General features: G+C 37.5%; 1 protein-coding gene across 3 annotated transcripts; it reads right to left on the bottom strand.

Moving 5' to 3' along the window:
• Positions 1–404: 404 nt before the first annotated feature.
• On the bottom strand, positions 405–20,315 carry LOC122427995 (selection and upkeep of intraepithelial T-cells protein 8-like). 3 transcript variants are annotated; one of them, XM_043447611.1, is made up of 9 exons: positions 20,195–20,315; positions 19,405–19,564; positions 17,285–17,365; positions 14,398–14,745; positions 13,779–14,060; positions 10,930–11,091; positions 9,109–9,211; positions 2,025–2,147; positions 405–726 (listed from the first exon to the last, which is right to left on the bottom strand). In XM_043447611.1, exons 3-8 carry the CDS (start codon positions 17,361–17,363, stop codon positions 2,111–2,113), a joined length of 1,011 nt encoding a protein of 336 aa, XP_043303546.1. In that variant the 5' UTR covers positions 17,364–17,365; positions 19,405–19,564; positions 20,195–20,315; the 3' UTR covers positions 405–726; positions 2,025–2,110. The 3 variants fall into 3 exon arrangements, with proteins under 3 accessions (XP_043303546.1, XP_043303535.1, XP_043303551.1); XM_043447600.1 differs by lacking the exon at positions 20,195–20,315 and having other exon boundaries at positions 19,405–19,690; XM_043447616.1 differs by lacking the exon at positions 20,195–20,315 and having other exon boundaries at positions 10,930–10,986; positions 19,405–19,690.
• Between the last annotated feature and the right edge of the window lie 7,407 nt (positions 20,316–27,722).

Below are 27,722 nucleotides of genomic sequence, written 5' to 3'. Positions count from 1 at the left end.
CATGCCTCCTGAATCTCCTGTGTTGGCAGGCTGATTGTTTACCACTGAGCCAGTTTTGGATATTATCCTCTCTTAATAGTGTATAGTGTTATCTCATGGTTGTTTTCACTTACAATTCCCTCATAATTTATGATGTTCAGCATCTTCTCGTATATGTATGCCGATCAAGAAGTAAGAGTTAGAACTGTGTATGGAACAACTGACTGGTTCAGGATTGAGAAAGGAGTTTGACAAGGCTGTTTATTGTCACCATGTTTATTTGACTTATATGCAGAGCACATCATGAGAAATGCCAGATTGGATGAGTTACAAGCTGGAATCAAGATTGCCAGGAGAAATATCAACAACCTCAGATATGTGGATGATATCACTCTAATGGCAGAAAGTGAAGAGGAAGTAAAGAACATCTTGATGAGGGTGAAGGAGGAGAGTGAAAATGCTGACTTAAAGCTAAATATTAAAAAAAAAAAAACAACTAAGTTCATGGCATCTGGCTCCATCACTTCATGGCAAATACAAGAGTGAAAGGTGGAAGCATTGACAGATTTTTTATTTTTGTAGAAACTTTCATTGAGACATTGGTAGGGATTACACTGAAGTTGTATATGCTTGCAACATAATTACTGAAGAATTTTTCTCATTTGTTCTGTAGCGTTTTTCATTTCTACAGTTGGTGGGTTGCATCTCTGTCACTTTGTATAGTGTATTCATCTTGTTCTTTATGTCCTGTAAATTGGAGGTTAAAAGGGAGGCTTAATCTGATTCAGGTTTCTTTTGCTTCCTTTTTTTTTTTTGCCAAGAACACACATAAGTAGTATTTTGTGCTTAACATGCAGAATAATATAATCTCTGGTGGTTTCTCTTTCTGTGATATTAGCAACCACTGATGTTCAGCAACTAGGTTATTAATATATTTTCAAATTACTTTACTTAAGTAGTCATTATTTTGCAACCATAATATAACTATTTATTGTTAAATTAATATTTTATTGATTAAATTGTTTTTCATATTTCTTATTTATTATTCACCTAATAATTTAGACATTGTCATTTCCATTTGGGGAAATTTTTTTCTTAGATAATTTTCATAGAGTCTACAGTAATGGTACATTCTATAAGTCTGACTAATTTTCATTTTTACTTATGAGAAATTATTTGAAATGGACAAAATTGTAGGCTCAAAGCTCATTTTGTCCTCAGAATTCTATATACATTACTGTTTCTTCTGACATTTAGTGATACACATTGAATGTCAATGTTCATTTAATGTTATGAAAGAAATTATACTAAGAAAGCAATGATGACTACTCATGGCTTTTGAGTTGCAATCTGATTACAGGAAATTTTGAAGGGAAGATCATTATCTGAGGTTTCTTGGCCTTCATTTATAATAGAAACAAAATTTTAGCAACAAAATCAGATACATCTCTAGCTTAATACCTATTACTTGGGATTCTTTGGGTGAACAAAGATGGAGAAATGATGAGATTTGTTCAAGAAAACAGGGTGAATGAATGGAGTTAATGTTCAAGTAGTATCAAGTCTTAGTAACTTTCAGTGAATGGAATGATGTATAAGAGTAGGTTAAATTGATCTATGTGGAAAGCAATGTCACAAGATGTGCTTGGAGAGACATATATTGTGTTTTTTTTTGGGGGGGTGGTTGCTGGAGATAGAGATGTCAACAAAAAAACTGCCCACATATGACAGGAGAAGGGTAATAAGTCTGAGAAGCACAGCTATGATTCTGTGTGTTACTAGCCAAAAGAAAGGGCAAAAGAAGCTTGAGTCACCCTTTGGTTGCACACTTGAAGGGCTATAACTTATCCTTAGTTATTAAGTAACCATAGTATGTTAATGTATAACTTCACAAAACATAGATTTCGGCCTTTGTCTTTTCTCTGGAAACAGGATGAACCTTGGGCTGATAACCAGGTGGGAAGTGGGCCTTTTCAGGGAATAGAAAATAAATAAGTGCTGGAAAAATGATAACCTCAGAGTCAAGACTCTCCCCACCCACTTACCTCTTAGCGTCATGCTTAAAACAATGATTAATAGACTGAAAAATGCCATTGGACAAGCTATAACCATTGTCATATCCTGCATCCAGTCATTGTACAAGGGAAACAAAGGATCTGAAATAGAGACTGAAAAAAAAAATTAGTTGAGTTGTGAATTAGGGGGAGAGAATATTCAAGAAATAACATTTAATATTACTAATGCTGAAAATTTATTCTTTAGAAGTCATTGATCTACCACTTAAAATGGATTAATTCAGTTAATCCTTATAATAACTATATAAAATAGGTTCATTAACACTTTTTTGTTATAATCTTCTTTCTTATCAACTTTGAGTTGAGTTTATAAGATGAAACCTTTGGATGAACAGAATGGCTTTTGTGTTTGGGAGGAATGTGAATCTTTGGGAGCTAGACTGTTGTAGACAGAATAGGCCCCTAAAAGTATCTGTGTCCCAATAGCTGGAACTTGTGAATATGTTACATTCCATGGAAACAGAAACTTTGCAGAGGTAATTAAGGTTATGAACCTTAACATAGGGAGATTATTCAAGTTTATTCATGCAGATCCAATATAGTTATATGAGTCCTTAAATCAGAGACTTTTTAAGACTGAAGTCAGAGAGATGTGGCAGAATGCAAGGTTAGAGAGAGTCAAATGATGAAATGGACTTGACCCACCCTTGCTGGAAGAGCCACATGGAAAGCATGTGAAGAAATCCAGACAGGCTGCAATCCTTGGGCTGACAGTTGATAAGGAAATGGGACCTCAGTCCCACAACTTTAAGGAACAAAAATTGACCAACAATCTAAATAAATTCGGGAGTGAGGCTTTGTAAGTATAACCCACACTATGGCAAAATTCCTCTTCACCTTTGAAAAGTGTAAGTGCAAGTCACTCAGTTGTGTCCAACTCATTGAGATCCCATGGACTATACAGTCCATGGAATTCTCCAGGCCAGAATACTGGAGCGGGTAGCCTTTCCTTTCTCCAGCGAATCTTCCCAACCCAGGGGTTGAACCCAGGTCTCCCACATTGCAGGCAGATTCTTTACCAGCTGAGCCACAAGGGAAGCCTTTTATCCTTGGGACCATGGAACTAGAAAACCAATTATTTACTCCTAAAATATAATGGTGCAACAGGTATAGAATATTTTATCCATTCTCATTGAATTGTGAAGAAAATGAGAAGGAAAAAATAGTCACTGCTCCCAAGTAATTTCAAAGGTCAACTGGGAAAACTCCATTAGGTTTCAAGTCTTGAGGATAAACACATATGATTCATGATTCTAGCTTCTAGGCTTACAGCTTTGTTTCTGGAGACATTCTTCCCTCATGAAGGGTAGCGTGTGGAGGTGGTTTAGTCGCTAAATCCTGTCCGACTCTTGTGACCCCATGGACTGTAGCCTGCCAGGCTCTTCTGTCCATGGGATTCTCTACACTGAAAAATGAATCCCAAAGATATTCAATATCTAATTACAAGCTGGAATAAAGGTTGCAGGGGAAATATCAACAACCTCAGATATGCAGATGATACCACTCTAATGGCAGAAAGGAAAGAGGAGCTAAAGAACCACTTGATGAAGGTGAAAGAGGAGAGTGAAAAAGCCTGCTTAAAACTCAGCATTCAAAAACTAAGATCATGGCATCCAGTCCCATCACTTCATGGCAAATAGATGGGGAAAAAGTGGAAACAGTGACAGATTTTATTTTCTTGCATTCCAAAATCACTCAGATGGTGTCTGCAGTCACGAAATTAAAAGATGTTTGCTCCTTGGAAGAAAAGCTATGACAAACCTAGATGGCATATTAAAAAGCAGAGACATCACTTTGCAGACAAAAGTCCATAAGTCATAAGTCAAAGCTTATGGTTTTTCCAGTAGTCATGTATGGATGTGAGGGTTGGACCATAAAGAAGGCTGAGCGCCAAGGAATTGATGCTTTTGAACTGTGGTATTGGAGCAGACTCTTGAGAGTCCCATGGACAAGGCAATCAAACCAGTCAATCCTAAAAGAATCAGTCCTGAATATCCACTGAAGTTGAAGCTCCAATCCTTTGGCCACCTGATGGGAAGAGCCAACTCATTGGAAAAGACCCTGATGGTGAGAAATATTGAGGGCAAGTGGAGAAGGGGACGACAGAGGATGAGATAGTTGGGTGGCATCACCAACTCAATGGATATGTGTTTGAGCAAACTCTGGAAGTTAGTAAAGGGCAGGGAAGTATGGCATGCTGCAGTCCATGGGATCACAAAGAGTTGGACACTACTTAGCGACTGAACAAGAATAACACATGGAACTTATGTATGGTACCTTATGTGATAAAAGAGCATTTAGAGATGTCATTAAGTTATGAATCTCAAGGTGGCAATATTATCCTGGATTATCTGGGTGGGCCCAATTCAATCACAAGTACTCTTAGAGGTAGGCAGAAGTTTACTGTATACATAGAGGAGAAGACAATATGAAGATACAGCTGAGAGAGTTTTTAAATGTATTTCTACTATCTTTGAAAATGTAAGAAATAATCCATTAACCAAGAAATGCAAGGAGTGAAGCTCTAGAAACTGTAAAAGGCAAGAAAATGAATTCTCCCTAGACCTTCTGAAGTAATTGCAGGTTTTGTGACATATTGGATTTAGTCCATTGAAATCCAATGCAGACTTTTGACCTCTAGAACTGTAAGATAATAAATGTATATTGTTTTAAGATACTAAATCTGTGGTAACTTGGCACAGTGGCCATAGGAAAAACTTTTGTGCCTCACATAGCATCATCAGGGGGAATTCCCTGGTGGTCTAGTGGTTAGGACTTGGAGCTTTCTCTGCTGTGGGCCCAGGTTCAATCCCTTTTCAGGGAACTAAGATACCGCAAGCTGTGTAGTATGACCACACACACACACACACACACACACACACACACACACACACACAAAGAAAGAATGAAAGAAAAAAGGGAAAAGAACACTTTTTGGAAGCAAAAGGATAACCTACAGAATGTGGAAAGCAGAAGCAAGTCATGTATCTGGTAAAGCCTGTGTATCCAGAATATATAAAGAAATAGAACTCAACAGTTAAAAGACAAGTAACACAATTTAAAAATTGGCAAATGATTTAGATATTTATCCAAAGAAAATATGCAAATAGCTGATAAGTACAAGAAAATCTCTTCAACATCTTTGCTTATTAGAGAAATTTTTTTTAAGCTTTTAAACAATAGAAATTTACTTCTCACCGTTCTGGAGTCTGGTTTCAGAGAGGGCTATGACTGAATTGACATTACCCAATGATGATATGGCAGTTTTTGTGATCTCATGAATGCCCTATGTTAGAGTTACAAACTCTTCTACACAAGAGAAAATCTGGGTGGACTTAGGCAAAAGGGGTGAGTTCATGGCTATGTCAATCTATTTCACCTTTGCCTCTCAAAGTCCACTTCCCCCCTGTCTTTTTTGTTTGTTTGTTTTAATTTATTTATTTTACTTTACAACATTGTATTGGTTTTGCCATACATTAACTTGAATCGGCCATGGGTGTACATGTGTTCCCCATCCTGAACCCCCCTCCCAACTCCCTCCCCATCCCATCCCACTGGGTCATCCCAGTGCACCAGCCCCAAGCATCCTGTATCATGCATCAAACCTGGACTGGCAATTCTTTTCACATATGATAATTTACATGTTTCAATATCATTCTCCCATGTCATCCCGCCCTCGCCCTCTCCTGCAGGGTCCAAAAGACTGTTCAATACATCTGTGTTTCTCTTGCTGTCTTGCATACAGGGTTATCTTTACCATCTTTCTAAATTCCGTATATATGCGTTAGTATACTGTATTGATGTTTTTCTTTCTGGCTTACTTCACTCTGTATAATAGGCTCCAGTTTCATCCACCTCATTAGAACTGATTCAATGTATTCTTTTTAATGACTGAGTAATATAACATGGTGTATATGTACCACAGCTTTCTTATCCATTCATCTGCTGATGGGCATTTAGGTTGCTTCCATGTCCTGGCTATTATAAACAGTGCTGTGATGAACACTGGGGTACATATGTCTCTTTCATTTCTGGTTTCCTCAGTGTGTATGCCCAGCTGCAGGATTGCTGGGTCATATGGCAGTTCTATTTCCAGTTTTTTAAGAAATCTCCACACTGTTCTCCACAGTGGCTGTACCAGTTTGCATTCCCACCAACGGTGTAAGAGGGTTCCCTTTTCTCCACACCTTCTCCAGCATTTATTGCTTGTAGACTTTTGGATAGCAGCCATTCTGACTGGCATGTAATGGTACCTCATTGTGGTTTTGATTTGCATTTCTCTGATAATGAATGATGTTGAGCATCTTTCCGTGTGTTTGTTAGCCATCTGTATGTCTTCTTTGGAGAAATGTCTATTTAGTTCTTTGGCCCACTTTTTGATTGGGTCTTTTATTTTTCTGGAATTGAGCTGCAGGAGTTGCTTGTATATTTTTGAGATTAATTCTTTGTCTGTTGCTTCATTTGCTATTATTTTCTCCCATTGTGAAGGTTGTCTTTTCCCTTTGCTTATAGTTTCCTTTGTTGTGCAGAAGCTTTTAATTTTAATTAGGTCCCATTTGTTTATTTTTGCTTTTATTTCCAATATTCTGGGAGGTGGGTCATAGAGGATCCTGCTGTGGTTTATGTCAGAGAGTGTTTTGCCTATGTTTTCCTCTAGGAGTTTTATAGTTTCTGGTCTTACATTTAGATCTCCAATCCATTTTGAGTAGAGAACTGAAAATAAAAAATCATATAGAGCAATGCTTGAGCTCAACAAATGAATGTACATACTCTATGGCTAATAGTGAAAGATATACAATAATAAGTGTTGGTGAGAATACGTAGAAGTGGAACCCTCACATAGTGGTGGTGAGAATTTCAAATAGTAAAGCCAATTTGAAAAGTATTTTGGCAGTTATTTAAAAATGTGAAACAGAGAATTAATGTGATCCAGCAATTGCATTCCTAGGTGTATATCTAAGAGAAATGAAGACATATATCCACTCAAAATATTATACTGAAATACTCATAATGGAATTATTAATAATAATCAAAATTGAAAACAAACCAAGAAGCATTATTAACTGATCAGTGAAAGAACAAAATGTTCTATATTTATATGATGGAATATTATTCAGCAATAGAAAGGAATGAAGAATTAATACATATTAAAATATGAATAGACCTTTAAAACATTATGCTAAGTGAAAGGAGTCAGTCAAAGATGAGTGAATATCATTCGATTCCACTTATATAAAATGCTCAGGAAGAGCAAATTAAAACTGAGATGAGATACCACTGAATACACTAAGCTAAAATTAGAAAGATTGAGGGAAACCCAAAGTGGAAAATACGAGGAATAAATGTTCTCTTATCTACTGTAGGTGATGTGTAAAATAGCACACACAGTTTAGTGGTTTCTTATAAAGTTAAAAAAATTCACTTAATACATGATTCAGTGCTTCCCTGGTTGCTCAGTAGTAAAGAATCTGTCTGCCAAAGCAGCAGACATGGGTTCGATCCCTGGGTGGGGAAGAGATGGCAACCCACTCCAGTATTTTTGCCTGGAAAATCCCACTGAGAGAAGAGTCTGGTGGGCTAGAGTCCATGGGGTCACAAAAGAGTCAGATATGACTGAGCGACTAAACAACAACAACATATGATCTAGTTTAATTCCTAAGTATTTATTTAAAAGAAATTGCTGACCACAGCTAGGTGATCATTATACCTGAGGGGGGGGAAAAACCTTTACAATCAGAAATAATTATATTTCCTTGGGCAGCTCTTGTAAAGACTCAATTGGTCTATATCCTGGTCTGTTGGCTCCTCATGTCTACGTCTACAGAATCCTTAGGAGTAAGTGTTTTGACTTAGTTCAAATTAAGAAGTCCAGAGGAATTTTGTCTTAGGTGGACTATTTTTCTCAAACATCATATTCAAGTGCTTGGTTTGTTTATACAAACATTAATTTTCCTCTTGGTAATAGAAAGTAGGGTCTTTCCATCCATTGATTTGATAACTTCTGAGGCAAGGCTTGCAACTTTCAGTGGGCAGATTAGAAATATAGGACTGTGCATGTTGTGGTTCAAGGCTGCCTAGGAAGGAAGCCTTGAGGAAGGTAGGAGAGGGAACCGAGAAAGTTCTCCTAGTAACCACCCTAATTCTCTAAAATTCTCTTCTGTGGTTTGACAAGAATGCCTCAAGTAAAATAAAGGGTTTCTTTGCCTTGATTAGATGGCAATTATCTCGTACATACATATTCCTTAGAAATCTCTAAATTATGAATTGCCAAGTGCTAAAAATATATATATATTAACTAATATAATATATAATAAAATCATTTTATTAGTTTATCAATTTCACCTGTAAAGGATGACCATATTTCATAATAGTCCAAGGAAAGAAAGTAAAAGTCGCTCAGTCGTGTCTGACTCTTTGCGATCCCATGGACTATACAGTCCGTGGAATTCTCCAGGCCGGAATACTGGAGTGGGTAGCCTCTCCCTTATCCAGCGGATCTTCCCAACCCAGAAATCGAAACAAGGTCTCCTGCATTGCAGGTGGATTCTTTACCAACTGAGCTACCAGAGAAGCCCAAGGAAAGAATTCAGTATTTCATAAGCTTCCTGAAACTGCATGCAGATTTAAGAGGTATATGTGAGCACTGCAATTGGATTAATACTAACATTATATTTTCAAAGTAGACGCTAAGCCTCAAATAGATAAGAAACATTGACCTAGAGTCATGAAGGTACACCAACAATGGCATAGTAAATTTGTGACTGGATCCAGTCATATTTTCTGAAACCAGAATGCTTCTTATTCCTTATAGCAGAAGGAGTTATGTTCTTAAGTGTAGTTGAAAACACTGGCGGTGGTCAAAGCAGCTTCAGTCTTTGACACCCACAATAATCAGTGTCAGAATTTGGCCCTCTGAGATGTCACCTAAACTGTTGATCTTCCTGGTTATGAGGAAAGAGTCATACAGCTCTTACTAAACACCAAGAAAACAGATATCCAGGGAAGGAGATCTGTTAAGCTCTTAGTAGTAGTCACCGCGATTAAGCCCATTTACCTCGTCTCCGGAACTCCAGATATATAATAAGCAGTCCAAAAAAGACAAGTCAGTAATTGAATGACGCTTGGGCGCAAACAACCGTGGCAGTCATATGGGAACACTAGAACAGAGAGAGTTCGTATTAATGGAAGAGGAATGTAGGAATGTGGGTTACCGTTGACCTAAGAACCATTATCAGAAAAGCATAGTCATTGCTTCATGCCCACTCAACCTAGGTAGGGCTAGGATGTGAGTTTGCTTTGTGGGTGGTGGCTGACCCTAGTAAAACCGGACTTATGGACCCAGCAGAACTAAGAGGAGTTTTTTCCCCTAATTCTCACCACCTAGTCTAGCACTGAATTAATCTGGGGGAACCGGACAGATGTCCTGGGGTCTTCATTAGATTTCTGGGCGTTCTGAGGGTTGTGAGATTAGACAGATGGAGCAATGGTGATACTGAGGTGATTGAAAAAAGAAAACACACTTTAAACCCCTCAGCTTTAATTTCCCTGTCAAGAGGCTTATTTCTACAAGTTTAACAGAGATAATTAAAATGTGTTACCATATACTACTAAAATAATTGTGCATTTATTCTTTGATCTCTATCAATTTCCAGAAGAAAATAACCAGAAATAATGAGATACTCCTCAAAGAAGCTCAATTGAAGTAAAATTATGACCTCAAGTCTTTAAAAGTCTTCTCTGGGGAAGACAGAGAAGAGCCACTCATTGTGATATAATTGGTAGAAATCATGGAACAATAGATTTTATTTCCAAAATGAAGAAAATTCCCATGGTAACTGTGGAATGGGCATGTTTCCTGAGATGATAACCTCCTCAATCATTAAGGTGTGCAAGCAGAAACCTGAAACCAGTTACTGCAAATAAGCATGATGACTAGAGCATGAGGATTGGAACCACAGACATCTGCCTTCCAGTCTTGTCTATCACTTACGAGCTGTGATTTGTGACATTTTCATCTATAAAATGGTGACAATAAAAGCACTGCCTTTAGGATTAATTTAGGTGACTTTGGTAAAATGAATGTTATTGATACAATGCCTAGCATAAGGTAGGCACCCAATAAATGTGGTACAGGGTTTTATGGATTAGGTAGGAAAATGGGTCCGATAGATTATATCTTCTCCTTTGACTCATCTCCTTTAAAATTATCTAGAGTCAATAGCTAGATTCACATCCCCCATCTAGCAGCTTACTCATCTATATAGAATCTATTTTGCCTGGACATAAGTTGGGAAAAGAAATGTTTTTTAAATTGTTCTATGTCTTTTTACCTAATGGGTCACTATCATTCAGTGATATGTTCACTCAGAAGGATGATACATTCATTCAGTTTAACCACAAAACCAGATGGCAGAGTCTGGTTGTAAAGGACTTGTTGATTTAGAGACCTATCTCTTTTTCATGTTGACATTATTTAAGCTCTAAAAAGGAGGCTATATCTTGAAAGTTAATAAGAACTTATATAAGCAAAAAGACTATCATGAAATTAAGTGTATTCTAGAGCAAGACTCACAGGATTCATCCATCACAAAGTGATTTTGAGTGATGCAGACACTGGATTCACTTCATGTTCATTGAATATTTACTTAAGAGAGAAAGCCCTTACCTTGAGGGCATAGAACTAACTATGGGTCTGAACAACTCAGGAAACATCTATACTGACCTCCTTCCTAATACAGCATTGTCCTGGGAAGTTCCTAATTAGGAGATGTGAAGTTCAACATTTCTAAAGTGAGAAACAAGCTCTAAATCTTCCTATGATTGGCATAATTGACAAATGTTGTACAGCTTTGCCTGAACACCCCATGTGACTTACACATCACATTAAGAGAGATTCCTTTAATGACTCCACACTTCTTGCAGCAGTTATATCCTTTTGTGAAACATTGACAAGAGAGGACAATAGTCAAAAACAATATCACGAACAGAAGCGATACAGAGAATATCATCCAAATGTGGTCTGGGTAAAACAGGTCACCTGGAAGAAAGGGCAGAGACATTTGAAGATCAATAAACCCACAACACAGAGCACCAGTGGATTAGGAATTTTACTGCTAATAAAGCAAGATTCTCTTTTAGCTCCTGTTTTCTTTACTTTTTTGTATGTGGGTGGGGGCTAAAGTTCAGTGGAGCTGTTTTAGTGGCAAATACAGAGCCTGGAATTGAGTTTGTTTGGGGGATAGAATTTAACTTGAGGCTATAGTTGATAGAAGGAAGTCTCTCTCTCTCTCCATCCCTCACTCTCGCTCTCATTTTTTATTAACAATTCCAGTGCAAATGCTTCCTAATTATAAAGGAAATTATATAATTATATATTTAATTTATATATATTTAATAATTTAATATATATATAATTATATAATTATAAAGGAAACAATCAAGCAGAATCCTGTACACCCTGCTTGTGGCTGAGAAGCTCACTGGCTATAAGACAGCCTCAAAACTGTCTCTAGTGAGTTCTTAGGGTGTAAAGATAATGGAGACAAATACACATTTCTTTACTTTTATGCTCTGCATTTCTTGATAAGGTCTCTTTAATACTAGGTATATGGTATATCCCTTAAAAATGTTTATTGTTGGGGCTTCCCTGGTGGCCCAGTGGTTGAAACTTGGCTTTCCAAGGCACAGGTTGGGGAGCTAAGACCCCACATGCCTCGTGGCCAAAAACCCAAGACATAAAACAGAAGCAATATTGTAAAAAATTCAATAAAGACATTCAAAATGGTCCACGACAAAAAATTCTTTAAAAAAAAAGTTTATTGTTTCACTTTTAACCTTTGACTTCTAACCTATATGTAATTTATTTCTGTATATAATTATATGTATGAGTCTTTTTCTCCCAGAAATATTGACAATTATTCTAACATCTTATAGGAACTTTTTCATTTTTTTTCAAAGCACTAAACTTTATACTTCATAATTTGTTATACTGTTTTTTATGATTTGAATCTCTTTCTGCCCTTCTTAGTTTTTAGCATTGATAAAATGGCCTACTCCTGTGACAGTACATAATATTCTATGTTTGGAAATACCACAAACTGTTTAACATTATTCACAATTACTTTATTATAGTCAGTCAGTTTTTAATCTGATAAAGGAAATTCTTCCTCATTTTTAAAATTATTTTTGCCATTTACAGATATTCATTTTTCCATACTAACCTCAAACTTACCTTATCCATATTTTTAAAGACTTCCAAGGAATTTCTTTCTGTCATGTCTTAAAATAAATAATTATATTAATTTTGGATTACTTTTGTCTTCAAGGAGGTGAATATTCCTGTTAAAAACTGACTATTCCTCCACAAATATTTATCTCTTTTTGAGGTCTTTTAGGCAGAATATGTGCCATATTTCATAGAAGTTCTGTATTTACCTTGTGACGAAATTTTGTAGCTAACATTAAGCACATGTTACTTTTTCAAAATTTTCGTTGGGATTGACCTTCTTATTATTAGTCCTTGTTCTAGTTTCCAATTAAGGAAATTCATCATCCATAAATACGTGCCTTTTGGTTGCATATTTAGCACATGTTTGATATTTTTTAATATTAGCAACAACATTTTGGGGGCTAGTTTTTCAGGAAAAATAAAGCTTACCTTGCAGTGTTTTTGTAGATTTCATATTTATTTTATGTTAAATTTTTAATCTGTGTGAATATTTGTGAATTAGATAAAAGTTAGAGCTATATTTATTACATGGGATGTGAAAAGTTGTAACAATGTTGTTCACACAGCCTATAAAAGCCATTTTTTTTCAAAATTATTAACTATTACATGATTCAACTTTAAATATTAATTTAATTGCTTATGATACAGTTTTTTTCTCAACTATTATGTTTATGTTATAGCCTATTCCAATTTGAATCCTATCTGAAACTAATGATTGAATATATATGCAAGCATGCATTCACGCTCAGTCGTGTCTGACTCTTTGCTACCCCAAGGAACTGTAGCCCACCAGGCTCCTCTGTCCATGGGATTTCCCAGGCAAGAATACTTGAGTGAGTTGCCAATTCCTACTCCAGGGAATCTTCCTGACCCAGGGATCAAATACACATCCACTGTCTCCTGCATTGGCAGGTGGATTCTTTACCACTATGCCACCTGGGAAGCCCAAATATATCTATATAATGCTTACTAATTTGAATAGGAAACAACTATCTTTAGTGAAACAATGAGAAACATTTGAAAGATTTAAAACAGGTTCTGAAGAAAATTCTTCTTTACCATTGATAAAAGAGATCAAAACAAATGCTTCTAAATATTCATTTTTGCCTGCTGTGTTTATGTGTTTTCCCCGCAGCTTTCTCTTAGTCATCTAAAGGACACCTAAAAGGTGAATGCTCCAAAGTTCAGTTCTAGGAACCCATTTTTTTATTTTTTCTATCCTTATTCACTTTGTATCTGGTCCAGTTCCATTGTTTTAAATATTCTTCTTAAAGACATTCACATATGTCTCAAGCCTGGTCTCCTCCATAGAACTTTAAACTCACTATCTAACTCCCAGTTGATATTTCCCTTACAAGTCTTATCTCTAAGATAGGCTCATTTCAGAAACTTCCTCATCTCAGGAGATGAAAACATTTTTTCATGACTCAAATTATCCTATTAATTTTTCTTTATGTTAACATATTGACAACGAAATATGACAACGAAACACTCACCAGCCAGGATGATATTTGTTCGTTTCTCTTCACCTGTTAGAGGATTGCGAATGTAGCAAGTCATGTTGCCCCATGACTGGTTTCTAAGGACAAGAGTCATCTTCACGTGAAATAATCTGGCTCCATCCTGTGAATAGGATTTTGATGAATGTGGAAGTCTTTCTCCTCTGCTGTCTCGGCATTCCATCTGGGGCTTTGGGAACCACCCTCCTGAGTTACAGTCCACCATGAGCCCCTTAGTGCCAGGAGCCTGAACATGGATTTGTGTTTCCAAGCCTAATGCTGGGGAAAATGGGACAGAAAGATCAAGACAGTTGTTGCTTTGAGATTGGATTGGAAATCTGAAAAGAGTCTCATTAACCTTGTGATCTTCAACAGAAGAAGAGGCAATACTCAAATTCACATCCAAATTACAAACTGGGCAAATTCTGATCACTCTGCATTGTGTGTCCACTGCACAGTATATTCTTGCATTAGATAAACAGATTTTTCTTATTATAGTATTTGAAACATGTTTGAAAATGTGAAAAAGTAAAAAGAAACATTGATATATTTTCATATATTTCAGCTTACAGGGTCACAAGGGCATTGGTATGCAACGTTCCACCATGAAACTTACCTGCTATGCTCAGATTCATGCTGGCCACATCATTAATGCCACTACCTTTAAATGAACACTGATATGATCCAGCATCAGAAACACTGATATTACGAAGTCTGAGAGTCACTTTGCCCTCTCTAATGGCCTCTTTCACAAACTCTGTGCGATTCACATATTCTGGGGCAGCTTCTCCATTCACTTCATGGCCATCTCTGTATAGGTGAATGAGTTTGGAATTGTCCCCTCTGAACCAGCGCACCTCCATATGCTCTGCGCTTCGTGGTGGGGACAACTGGCAGCTGAGCTCAGCGTGTCCTCCTACTGTAGCCACCAAGTGTCTCGTGGGAATGGTGACTGTCCAGTTTTCTGTGGAAGAAGATAGAAAACCAGGGTACATGTGAGGCCAACAACTTCTTTGTTGCTACACATTGTAGGATAGACTAGTTCTTATCACCCAACCTGGCCATTCTACATGTCCAGCTATGATTATATCCCTTTCTAAACATTTCACTACAAAAAAAATCAACTAGACACAGAAGTAGGTAATGAAGGAAATGAGCGGCAAAAAGCTATAAAATATACAAGAATAAAAATACCAGAAGAAATTCATTACTTTAAATGTAAATGGACTAAACTCTCCAATCAGCAGACAGAATTGGCAGAAGGGATAAAAACACATGATACAACTATATATTGTCTGTAAAAGACTCACTTTAGATCCAAAGACTTGAATAACTTGAAAGTAAAAGGATGGAAAAAGTTGTTAAATGCAAATAGTAACCAAAACAGAACAAGTCTTGCTATACTAATATCATGCAAAATAGGCTTTCTCCCCAGCCTTATTGAAGAATAATTGACAAAAATCAGTCCTAAATATTCATTAGAAGGACTGATGCCAAAGCTGAAGTTCCAATACATTGGCCACCTGATGTGAAGAGTCAATTCATTAGAAAAACCCTGACGCTGGGAAAGATTGGAGGCAGGAGGAGAAGGGGACAACAGAGGATGAGATGGTTGGATGGCATCACCAACTCGATGAACATGAGTTTGAGCAATCTCCAGGAACTGGTGATGGACAGGGAACCCTGGCATGCTGCAGTCCATGGAGTCGCAAAGAGTTGAACACGACTGAGTGACTGAACTGAATAACAAAAAATTGTGTATTTAAAGTGTATAGTTCTCAGTCATTATTGTTTCAAATATTTTTTCTATTTTTCTTTTTGTACTAGCATTCCATTTTATTTTTTTAGTTGTCCCACAGTTTTTAGATTTTTCTCTTCCTTTTTTTTTTTTTTTTACTCTTTTCCTGGTTTTCAATTTTGAAAGTTTCTGCTGATAATCCTCAAGCTCAAAGATTCTTTCCTCAGCCTTGTCCAGGCTACTAATGAGCCCATGAAAGGAATTCTTCATTTCTGTTACAGTGTTTTTAATCCCTATGACTTCTTTCTGATTCTTTCTTAGAATTTACATCTCTTTGCTTGCATTGCTTATCTGTTCCTGCATGTCATCTACTTCTCCATTAGAATCTTTAGCATATTAGCCACAGTTATTTTAGATTTCTAATCTGACAATTCCAACAATCCTACCATATCAATTTCTTATTTTGATACTTTGCTCTAGCCCTTCCACCTGATGTTTTGCCTTTTAGTATGCTTTGTAATTTTTTGTTGGAAGCCACACATGATGCACTGGGAACAAAACAAAACTTTGATTAAAGGCATTTAGTGAGTTAGTGGTAAGTTAGCAGGAGGGGAGATATCCTTGTTCTGTGATTAGATTTCAGTCTTTTAGTGAGCCTATGTCCCTGACTATGAGCTTCATAAGTGCTTCTCAGGTGTAGCCCTCCTTGCTGCGTGTGTGTGCTCAATCCCTTCAGTCTTCTCTGACTCTTTACAACCCCTTGGACCGCAGCCTGCTAGGCTCCTCTGTCCATAGTATTCTCCCAGCAAGAATACTGAAGTGGGTTGCCATGGCCCCCTCTGGGGGGAATGGATCAAACTCATTTCTCCTGTGTCTCCTGCATTGCAGGCAGATTTTTCACTCATGAGCCACCAGGGAAACCATATCCCTCCTTAATGGGACACAAAGGATACAGCAGACAGGAGTTGGATGTTTTCCTACCCCCAGGTAAGTTAGACTCTGAGAAAATACCAATAGGTTAGGTTCTGGTAAAATATTGTCTCTTGAGGGCAAGCTTTACTAAGAAGAGCATATTTCAAAGTAGTTGCTCTTCCCCTCCTCCTGCTAGAAACACAATGGCATTTCCCCCAAAATTCCCTGTGAGAGCCTAGTAAAAACCATGGAGGTAAAATTCACAAAAGTGAGCTTTCTCATGATTGGGCCCTCTTGGAGTTTTTAACTTTCAGACTTGCCCACACTGAGCCTATAGCAATTCAATTATTACAGTTTAGATTTTCCTACCCTTGTACTGGTTTCCAGAAAGACTTATGGCCTGGGAAGTTGTGAGTCTCTCTCTCTACTTAGGGCTTCCCTGATAGCTCAGTTGGTAAAAAATCTACCTGCAATGCAGGAGTTCCTGTTTTGATTCCTGGGTCGGGAAGATCCCCTGGAGAAGGGATAGGCTACCCACTCCAGTATTCCGGCCTGGAGAATTCCATAGATGTATAGTCCATGGGGTTGCAGCGAGTTGGACATGACGAGTGACTTTCACTTCAGTATCCACTTATGTATCTCTCTAATTTGGGAAGGAGCAATTTGTCCTATTACCTCGATTCTCTGTTGAATCTAGGAAGAGTTGTTGGCTTTCAGTTTTTTCAGTTTTTTACTTGATAGTAGGCCACAGTAATGATTTCCAAGCTCCTTACATGCTAGAATGGACACTGTATACTTGCTCTAGGTTCTTTCCACAGCTGTGACTTAGTAGGAAGAGAGTGCGTGCTCTTACCTGAAGTTGATGTCATCACTTGTAGAAGAAGAAAGCTCACACAGGACCCAGAAAAAGAAGAGGATTTAAGCTTCATCATGCCTGGAAAAAGAGACAAGTAAAAAGTCATAGACTATGAGATATGAGGCAGGAAATGTCAGGATACTCAAAACTAAATCAAGATCATTAATAGGTACAACTTGGGACTCCTTTCAGAGTATAACCCATCTCAGTATTCAGTCAAATGTCTGAATTTTACCATCTCTCCCCACTTGGTTCTTATCAGGAGAGGCCTTCTTAATCCCTATTTCCCATGAATTCACACTCTGCTTTTTCTCTCTTTCACTTTATGACCTAACTGACTAGATGAGCATTTCCTATGGTGCATGTAACAAATGGAGCAGAAAAAAAAAAAAAAATCCTAAGTGAATAAATCAGGGGAGGGAATAAAAAATGGCAAGCACAAAAGCATGAATGCTTAAATATGCATGATCAAATAAGGAGAGTCTTTTCTGGATTTATGTCCTTGAACAGTTAAGATGAGATCAAATTATGGTAGAACTAAGATAGCTTATCAACAATTTTATATATTATTTATAAAAAATAAACAGTGCTGAAATATTAACTAGGTATCTTGTATTTTATCTGGCAACTCTCCTGTAACTCATAGTAAGAAACATGTGAGTTGGATTATGAAGTCAGTAAGTAAAAAAACCAAACAAACATGAGATAATAACAAGAAAAAAAGGGTTCAAATATTTATATATCTTTAAGGGAAATGTAAGACTGTATTCACATCATAGCTGTGTGCTAAAAAAATGAGTCAAGAGCTGAAGGAAGAAGTTCCTCTGGTCATGGGAAACAAAATCTGTCTACTCTTGAAACTAAACATAATTTAGCTACTGTTGAAAAAAAATAAAAAAGTCCTATTTGGACTTTATAAAGCCCATGTGAAAATATTTTAAGTAATTGTGCTTTAAATTTTATTATTGTACATATCTGATAGATATGACAAATGATTATCAGCAATGCTAGTCTTTAAACAATTCACATCAATGGATAAAATTAGGCAATGGGTTGGCATAGCACCCAGAAAAGCAGATTACAATTTCCGAAGGAATGTAATCTCTAAATGACTCATAGTTATTTTGGTATTTCCCACCACTACCTCTCATTCCTATTTAGAATCATTAAACTTTGAATTTATGAAAGATAAATAATCATTTTTTAAAACAAGCTACAAAAGAAATAAAGGCACATGTTCAGACTTATAACAAATGTTCATGGTATTTTTATTTGTAATACTCAATAGCTGAAAATAGCTCAAAATTTTACTTATAGATAAATGGATAAGCAAGTTGTGATATGTCCATATGATATAATTAACTCAGTAATAAAAAGGAATGAATCATTTTTACATGTGTGTGAATTTTGAAAGGATAGTGCTGAGTTAAAGAAACCAGACAGAAAATTATACACCTTCATTTTAAAAGTATTCAGTTTATTATATTTCAATTATACCTCATTAAATTTTTTAATCTACTTTTATAAATGCAATTAAAACTAGTAATACTCTTTTACGGGGTACTTACATTTAATAACAATACCACCTATACTTAAGGAAGGATTCTTCATCACTGGGGATACCTACCATAGCATCTAAAGCACTGGCATCACTGTGAGCTTTTTAAATGTCTTTAAAAAAAGAGGCTAGGGAAGGGGTTCCATTTCTGGGACCCAGGGCAGATAGGATCGGTCTTTAATTGTCAGCAATTGAAAAATGAAGTATGAAAGCAGATCTTCCTTTTTTTTTTTCAGCTGTGCTGGATCTTCACTGTTGCTCATGGGTTTTATTTGCCCCATGGCATGTGGAATCTTAGTTCCCTGACCAGGGATGGAGCAGTATCCCCTGCAGTGGAAGGCAGATTCTTAACCACTGGACCACCAGGGAAGTCCCTAGATCTTCTCTTTTGAAACACCTCACCATCTGTTACTTTTCCAAATCCACAAGTACCACTAGTCTGTGATGAAAAGATTGGCAAAATACTACAGAATTAGAGCTAAAAGAACCCCTAACACCATGTTTAAGGAGGTGGAATATAGCCTTATCCATATCTATCTTTCACAATCTGGTCACTTACTTGAGCTCCAGAATCCAGAAGAAATTTCTTTCCAGGTCCTTCATTAAGTTGTCTCAATGTTCAAGGGTGAATCAGCCATGCTGCCGCATGAGATACTACAAAGTGGGTCCTGTGTACCAGAGCATTCACCTCTTGCCTGCCAGCTGAACTTGTTTTTATTCTAAATTGAAATCAATATCCTTTCATAGAGACAATAGCAAGGTGCCTATTGTCTGTATTATAAGATCTCAAAATCATTTGCAGCTGTACCTTGCGTCACCTGAGAGAACTCGTGTTATCTTTTCAAGAGACACGTACTGACAACATGCCTTAGCCTGAAATGATATCTGAGCTCATCAGTCTTTACGTATATTCCCCTGGATTTTTTCTTTACATGAGAATTCTGGGGAAATCTTAAGGGGAATTCTTTCTCTTATTAACAAACATATGCCATGCAAGTTACCTATCTAAGCACAGTTTAAAATTCCCTCTTACTCATCCAGCGCTACTGAATACTATCTATTCTTCTCTACAACTGTTCTGTTTTCCTGCTGAAAATCATATTACATTCAATTTAGAGAAGGGCACAGGACAAACATTGGAAAAATAATTTTCAAAGCTGTTTTTAATAATGACTAACAATGGAATTTTTAAATTAAGAGGAGCCTAGAGAAAACTTAGACAGTCTGTGCTAGAAGTTATCTGGTCCATAGGGGACTTTAATGATAGTGTTCTAAAAAGGACATGAACCTAGGTCACTAGTGCCACAAAGTACAGCTATACAATGAGGCTTATGGAGGACAGAACTTACAAGCTGATAAATACAGGACCATGGACAAACCTCTAATTCTTCCTTTTTCATAGAAAGCTGTTCTGAGGCCAGGCACTGCTGAACTGAAGGCAGCTTGGATAGTGTTCCTTCTGTAATCCTCTGCTGTAATGCTCTACTTCTAAGGCATGAGAAGTAGGAAGCATTCATGTGACTTTAGTCTCGTATGCGTGCTAAGTTGCTTCTGTCAAGTCCGACTCTGCGGAACACTATGGACTGTAGTCTGCTAGTCTTCTCTGTCCATGGCATTCTCCAGGCAAGAATACTGAAGTGGGTTCCCTCCTCCAGGGAATCTTCCCGACCCAGGGGTGGAACCCAAGTCTGTAACAAGTCTGTGAATATTTCATGCATTGGCAGGTGGGTTCTGTACTACTAGCGCCACCTGGGAAGTCCTGACTAGTCTTGGACTGCTTTCTTGAGCTAACTCAGACCTTTTGAGCTATTTCTGCTGAGCTACCAAAAGGAGGGTTTGGAAATGAGGGCCATCTAGACTTTTCCCTCTATATCTCTGACACTTGGAGGTTCAGTAAATATTTCTTCCCACTGTGTATGCAGACTGGGCTAATCTGTTTTTGGACCAGAGGAAAGTTTCACAAGGATTCAAAATTTGCTATTCTTTCATCCACATAAACTTTAGGATTACCTAATAATTTTCAGTTAAAAAAAATGTTGGATTCTGATTAAAGATAATTGACATATTGAGACTTCTGATCAATGATTATGGGTATTGCTCAATTTATTTGGGTCATCTTTATCTGATAGTAAGTGTAATTATCTTTTTGTTAGACATTGGGGGATTTCCCTTTGTGGGAAACATATAATAAAATTTTGTCTTAGAAGAGGATCCTGGGAAACTGTCTCTAAAATGTGGAATTGAATATAGAAAGTTTAATTGGAGTATATACTTGGGATCAACACCAACAGTCAAGTGAGTGAAGTAGGATTTAGCAAGAACAGTTGTTGAACTGTGATGGAGCATCAATGAATGTTGGTAGCACAGGAGGCTGGGATGGTCCATTAGGGTTGCTCCACCATGAGGTGGGGTTGGGAGTTGTAGACCCTCATACAACTACAAGGACAGTCATTGGTACAGACTTTCCTTGAACCTAAAGAGGATGCATGACCTGTGACAAGGGAGCTTTGGTTTGCTTTGGTTGAGGACAATTCCCATGAAGGCACTTAGCCGAGAAATTGTAATCACTGGCAATTTGGGAATGGGTGACTCAGTCTTGAAGGAGATCTGGAGGGCCCACCAGAGCATCTGCTATATACCACCCCATGCACTGCATGATCCTTGTGCATTCAATAGTAAATTAATCTAGAAGTCTGCATGCTGTCTTTTCCTGGTGAGCTTATAGCTGATCTTAAGGCCACAACTAACACAATCTCCCTCTTCTGCTACTTATTCTAGATTCCTCAACCTTTCAGCTATTCCTCTCACAGCCTCTCTGTGAGCCTATGTAGCTCAGCTAATGTGATCACTGAGCTTCTGATCCCTGAGATATATAAGACATTTATTACCACAACCTTCCCAAGTGATGAATGATATAACTTACCATTTGCTATTAATATTTGACAAGCTGGGTGTCAAGCAGCAAGAAGGAACTTTTGGAGGTCATGGAAAGGTTCTGTACCTTGAATGTGGTCATGACTACAAGATAGAGATTTTGAAAAATGCCTCATACTATATTTTTAAAAGGTGCATTTTACTTGTATGTAAATGATATTTCAATAAAGTTTTTTAAATTGAGAAATGGAGTAACAAATGAAGCTCTAATGGATTATCTGGATGCCAAACTATGTAAATTATATACTAAGAACCTTAAGTGTTTGTTGAAATGACTCAGAAGACTTAGTTTATTAAAAATGGCTTTATTGCAAAGGACATAATCCAGTAACAACAGAAGAAGAACATGCACTGAAAAGAGTTTGGAATTCCTAGAAGTGGGCTTCTTGGTCTACCTGTAGGGTAGCCTCACACAGAATATGCATTGTCTCCAGATCTCAGATCACCACTGTGTTTGGTGAAGCATTCCAGGGCTAGAAAGCCCCAAATCTACCTATGGTGGGGGTCTCATATTGAAGTGTGCACATAAATCTATTCCAGCTATGTGACTAGACTTAGGCTTTGAACCCTGACATTACCTACTCCCTCCCCCCCACCAAAATCTGGTGCTAATCTTAAATAAGATTATCATTCCTAAGCAATGAAGACAGACTGATGCTTCTTGCTTTATAACAACTTACAGACCCATGGTTTCAGAACACCATTTATCTTCAGTTGATGGATTCTACATTATTTACCAAGGGTCAATAGCTCTGGAGATAAGCATTCAGTCAATCCAGACCAGCTGAGATTAACTGATGCTGTAAACAAACATAGTCTTCCCTCCCTCCTTGTATACCTCTTCCTGATGATAAGCATAAATTACCCCTGTCAAGATAGTGGCAACTTTCCTCACCTGCTATTTACTTGGCCTGAGAAACCCAAACATTGGGTGGAACTTCTGATTCCGGCTATGATGAAGTAACAAAGATAGGACCTAACATTAATAAACAATGATTAAACAAGAAAAAGAAATAAAATACATAAAATAAATTTTAAGAAATGGATTTTTTTTTTTAAATCGTGGCAACAGGCACAATAAAATCAATGAGGCTAGTTCTAAATCACCTAGGCTTCTGGGAGGCAAGTTTTTGATTACTGTCAGAGGAACAGAGAAAAGAAACAAAAGGCCTAGCTGAGTTGAGGAGATATAATAGATTTCAGGAAGGTAAGGTGGAAGGAAAAAGTAAGGCTGAATTCCAGGAAGAAGGGATTCATGAAGGAAAAGAGCTACCGAAATCTTCAAAGCACCTTGAACATTTTCTGATTATTAAATAGTGCATGTATAAAGTAAAACTCCACAAAACTGGGCAAAGGATGATTAATATTGCCTTAATACCAATACCAAAGGCACTACAAGACAACTGCAGACCAAAATCCCCTGTGGAAACTGATTCAAAAATCCTCAATACTAGTAAATAGAAGCCAGTAGCATATTAAAAGGATTATACAACATGCTCAAGTAGGATTTACTCTTAGATTAAAAGGACAGTTCAATACAAAAAAATTGATCAAAATAATATACCATATTAACAAAATAAAAGGAGAAAAACCACATGATCATCTCAATTGCTGCAGAAGAAATATACAACAAAATTCAAAATCCTCACACGATACTAAAAACAACTAGAAATAGAAAAAACTGTCTCAACATAAAATATATGAAAACCCACAGTGAACATCATATTCAGTGGTAAAAGATGGAAAACCTTTCCTCTAACATCAGGAACAAGGTAAGGATGTCCACTTTTGGCACTTCTATAAAATGGTAGATCAGCAGTAAAATAATCTGCCTGCCAATTCAGGAGATGTGTGTTCAATCCCTGGGTTGGCAGGTCCCCCTGGAGAAGGAAGTGGCAACCCCACTTCAGTATTCTTGCCTGGGAAATCACAAGGGCAGAGGAGCTTGGTGGGCTTCTGTATTGGCAGATGTATTCTTTACCAATGTGTCACCTGGGAAACCCATGTATATACCACTTACATCTTTTGTCTATTGATGGATACTTGGATTGTTTCCAAATCTTCAGCATAGTGCCTAGTTCAAAATGTAGTATTTTGCTCTTCAAATTTTGTTGAAAGGATAGACCTCATATTAAGTTGTCTGACCACAAACACACACACAAAAAATCAAACATAAAACAAAGGGACACAGGGAAACTTTGGGAAGTATTGGATACATCTGTTACCTTGATTGTGGTGATGGAATCAACAGGGTGTGGGTTTGTTTGAACTCATCAAGTTGTACTCATTAAATATGTTCAGTTCTTTGTATATCAATTATACTTCAATAAAGCTCTTAAGAAAAAGAGTTAGTGATTAAAGTACAAGGGCTCTTTCTCCTAAGCTATTGACAGAAATGTTGCCTCTCAAAATTGACAAAGATTCTTTGCTTGATCTAACATTAGTCAGGATTATGAGGCATTCCTAGGCCCAACTGCCTACTTCCTTATAAAATTTCATTTTACCAGGAACCTTGCTAAATCAGTTTAACCAGAATCCCCACACCCACCTCACTATCCAATAGCCTCAGTGTCTGACCAGGTTCCTCATCCTCCACCATTACCTGTATCATGTCTGATCACATTGACCTGTCTTCATTCAGCAAAAATCCCTTGTCAGATTTCCCCTTACTCCTGATGTTTCCTATTAGTGCTTTTGTTCACTGACTCCCACCCTGCTGCTTGGTAATAAAATACCACTTGCCCCTGTTGAATTTGGAGTTGAGCCCATTCTTTCTCCTCCACTGTAAAATTCCATTCCATCCTACCTGATGGTCCTGCAAAAAGAATGTATTACCATCTTTAACAAGGGTCATTGAATATTTTTGGTACCCTGGTGGCTCCCCTGGAGAGAGACTTTGGGACTTAATCCTAGCAGTCTTCAATATTTTGTTCACATATCCTCTAAAAGGATTTAAGTAACTCTGTAATCCCTTGAGAGCTTCCTAGGTGGTTCAGTGGTAAAGAATCGGCCTGCCAATTCTTTGGCAAAGGCAGCAGATGATCTAACCAATTTAGATGTGGCTGTAAAAGTATTTTTAAGATATGATTAACATTGAAATCAGTAAGCTTAAAGAAAAGTAGACTACCCTCCACAGTGTGGGTAGGTCTTATTCAATCAGTCAAAGACCTTAAGAACTAAAACTAAGATTCCCAAAGAAGAAAACATCTGGCTCATGGCTGTAATGTAGAAACTCTGCTTCTGTTTCCAGTTTGCAGAACTCTCCTGCAGATTTTGGACTCAAGACAGCAATGTCAACTCTTCCTCAGATCTCCTGCCTGCTGGCTTGCCTCACAGATTTTGAACTTGCCAGTCCCCACAACAATCTCCTGACTCAGTTCCTCTAGTATGTATATTTATACACAGATATTCATATATATGTGTATTATATATATGATAGACTAGTTAATGTATATCAAAATGGAAATTAATATAATTACCTCTCCCTGACCCAAATGATAGAATTCCTTAAAATCGCTGAGCCCAAGGCTAAAGTCCTAAAAATAACCTTGCTTTATTTGTTAAATTAGCAGTTTCTCTCTCCATTAGTCATTTGGGGACCTGAGTTTGATATCTTTTATTATATTTTTACAAGTATAAATGCTGATAAAAGTTTCCAAAAAACAAGCAATATCCCTCCATTTCTAAAACTCTGCTGGAGAAGAGAAACTAAACTAGAAGCTACTTCTTCAAAAAGATACAACTGATGAATCTTTGACAATACTAATCATGGGGGTGGGGAAGTAAATGTGAATAAACATTAAGAATGGAAATCACAATGTAATTGCAAAGTCAAGAAAAAATAAAGGTAATAAGATTGAAACAATGATTGCATACTAATATATTTGAAAATAGATGAAATGAGAAAATTCACAGGAATCAATCAACAGATTATGGCAGAGACTACCAATTTTCCTACAATATTTTTTATTTTGTCCTTCTATCTCATTAGAACATTTATTTTTTTTAGGTGAGTACATAGTCCAATGAAATATAAACCACATTATTCAGCATCCTTTGTAGTCCTGTAGACAGATGAGACAATTAAATATAAGGGTTAATTATGGTCCTACTCCAAGGAAATATCCACAGAAAGAAGATGTGTTCTCTTTACTTTGGTTCAGGTACTTTCATGAACTACATGGAAAAACAATACAATTGAAGAGATAACTGGTGATTGTGGAATAGACTTCCTGTCTTAGTGAGAGAAAAAAAAAAAAGACATTGTCATCCTGTTTAAGCCATGATTACCTGAAGTTTGCAATAACCTACATCTAAACCTAATCCTAAAAAAACAAAATTGATGAACTGGATTTCATCAAAATTAAAAACTTCTTATCAACAATACCATTAAGAAACTAAATGGAAAAGACTTCAATCAGAAGAAAATATTTGCAATATATACATCTGACAAAGGTTTGCACCCAGAATATATAAATAACATTTACAACTCAATAAAAAATTTTGAAACAACCCAATTGAAAAAGATTTAAACAAACACTTCAGAAAAAAAGATATATAAAAGGCCAATAAGCATGCTAAAATGTGTGCAATATTACTAGGTATTCAGTTCAGTTCAGTAGAGTCGCTCAGTCGTGTCCGACTCTTTGCAACCCCATGAACTGCAGCACACCAGGCCTCCCTGTCCATCACCAACTCCCAGAGTCCACCCAAACCCAGGTCCATCGAGTCAATGATGCCATCCAACCATCTCATCCTCTGTCGTCCCTTTCGCCTCATGCCCTCAATCTTTCCCAGCATCAGGGTCTTTTCCAATGAGTCAGCTCTTCGAATCAGGTGGCCAAAGTATTGCAAAGTAAACTACATTGAGATTTCATCTCAGAGTCACTGAAATAGCTAAAATAAAAACACTGACAACACAACGCATTGCCAAGGATGTGATAACTGGAACTTCTATATCCTGCTGTTGTGTCCAGGACTGGCAGTTTCTTATAAAGTAGATATCTACCCAGTAACCCAAAAATTTCTATTCCCAGGCATTAATCCAAGAGAAATGAAAACACATCTACAAACCTCTTTGTAGAAGAATGTTCATAGTAGTTGTACGGTCAGGCCACTCAAGATGGCTGTCCTCTTGCTCTCTGTACCTCTCCTCTGCTCTACCAGTGTTTCTGCAGCTACACCTCAGTTACATGACTGATCTTCTTACTTGCCCCAGGTCCCAGGTAATGATTGTTCCAACTTTAGATCAGAACACTCCACTATGCTTCTCAAAAGGATGGTTAGGAACATGCCCCTCTGCTATTTTCCCTGGTAAACAACGAGTCCACTAGATATCAATGCCGCTGTAATTGATAACCTCCCCCTGCCATCAGGCTTTCCTTGTGGCTCACTCAGCTGGTAAAGAATCTGCTTGCCATGCAGGAGATCCAGGTTCAATCCCTGGGTCAGGAAGATCCCCTGGAGAAGGGAATGGCTACCCACTTCAGTATTCTTGCCTGGAGAGTTCCATGGACAAAGGAGCCTGTGGGCTACAGTCCATGGGGTCCCAAAGAGTCAGGCACAACTGAGCAACCAACATCTTCACTTCCCCCTGCCACCAGGAGTGAAGTCTGTCACCATGTCTTGCCTTGCCATCCACAGTACATAGTGGAGTGTGGCTCTAGGACCTTCCTTCAGACATGTAAGCTCCCCCATTCATTAAACCATTGATATCTCTGTTGCTGACTTTGGGCTCTTTCTTCAGTCTTGAAGCTGGGTAAGCACAACCCTTGTAGTCCTGTCAAAAATCAGAAATAGTCCAAGGTGAAGTGAAGTCGCTCAGTCATGTCCGACTCTTTGTGACCCCATGGACTGTAGTCTACCAGGTTCCTCCGTCCATAGGATATTCCAGGCAAGAATACTGGTGTGGGTTGCCATTTCCTTCTCCAAGTGCCCGTCAAA

Source organism: Cervus canadensis, chromosome 2 (genome assembly GCF_019320065.1).
Source record: "Cervus canadensis isolate Bull #8, Minnesota chromosome 2, ASM1932006v1, whole genome shotgun sequence".
Taxonomy (NCBI): domain Eukaryota; kingdom Metazoa; phylum Chordata; class Mammalia; order Artiodactyla; family Cervidae; genus Cervus; species Cervus canadensis.
This window is presented reverse-complemented; position numbering and strand designations above follow the sequence as displayed.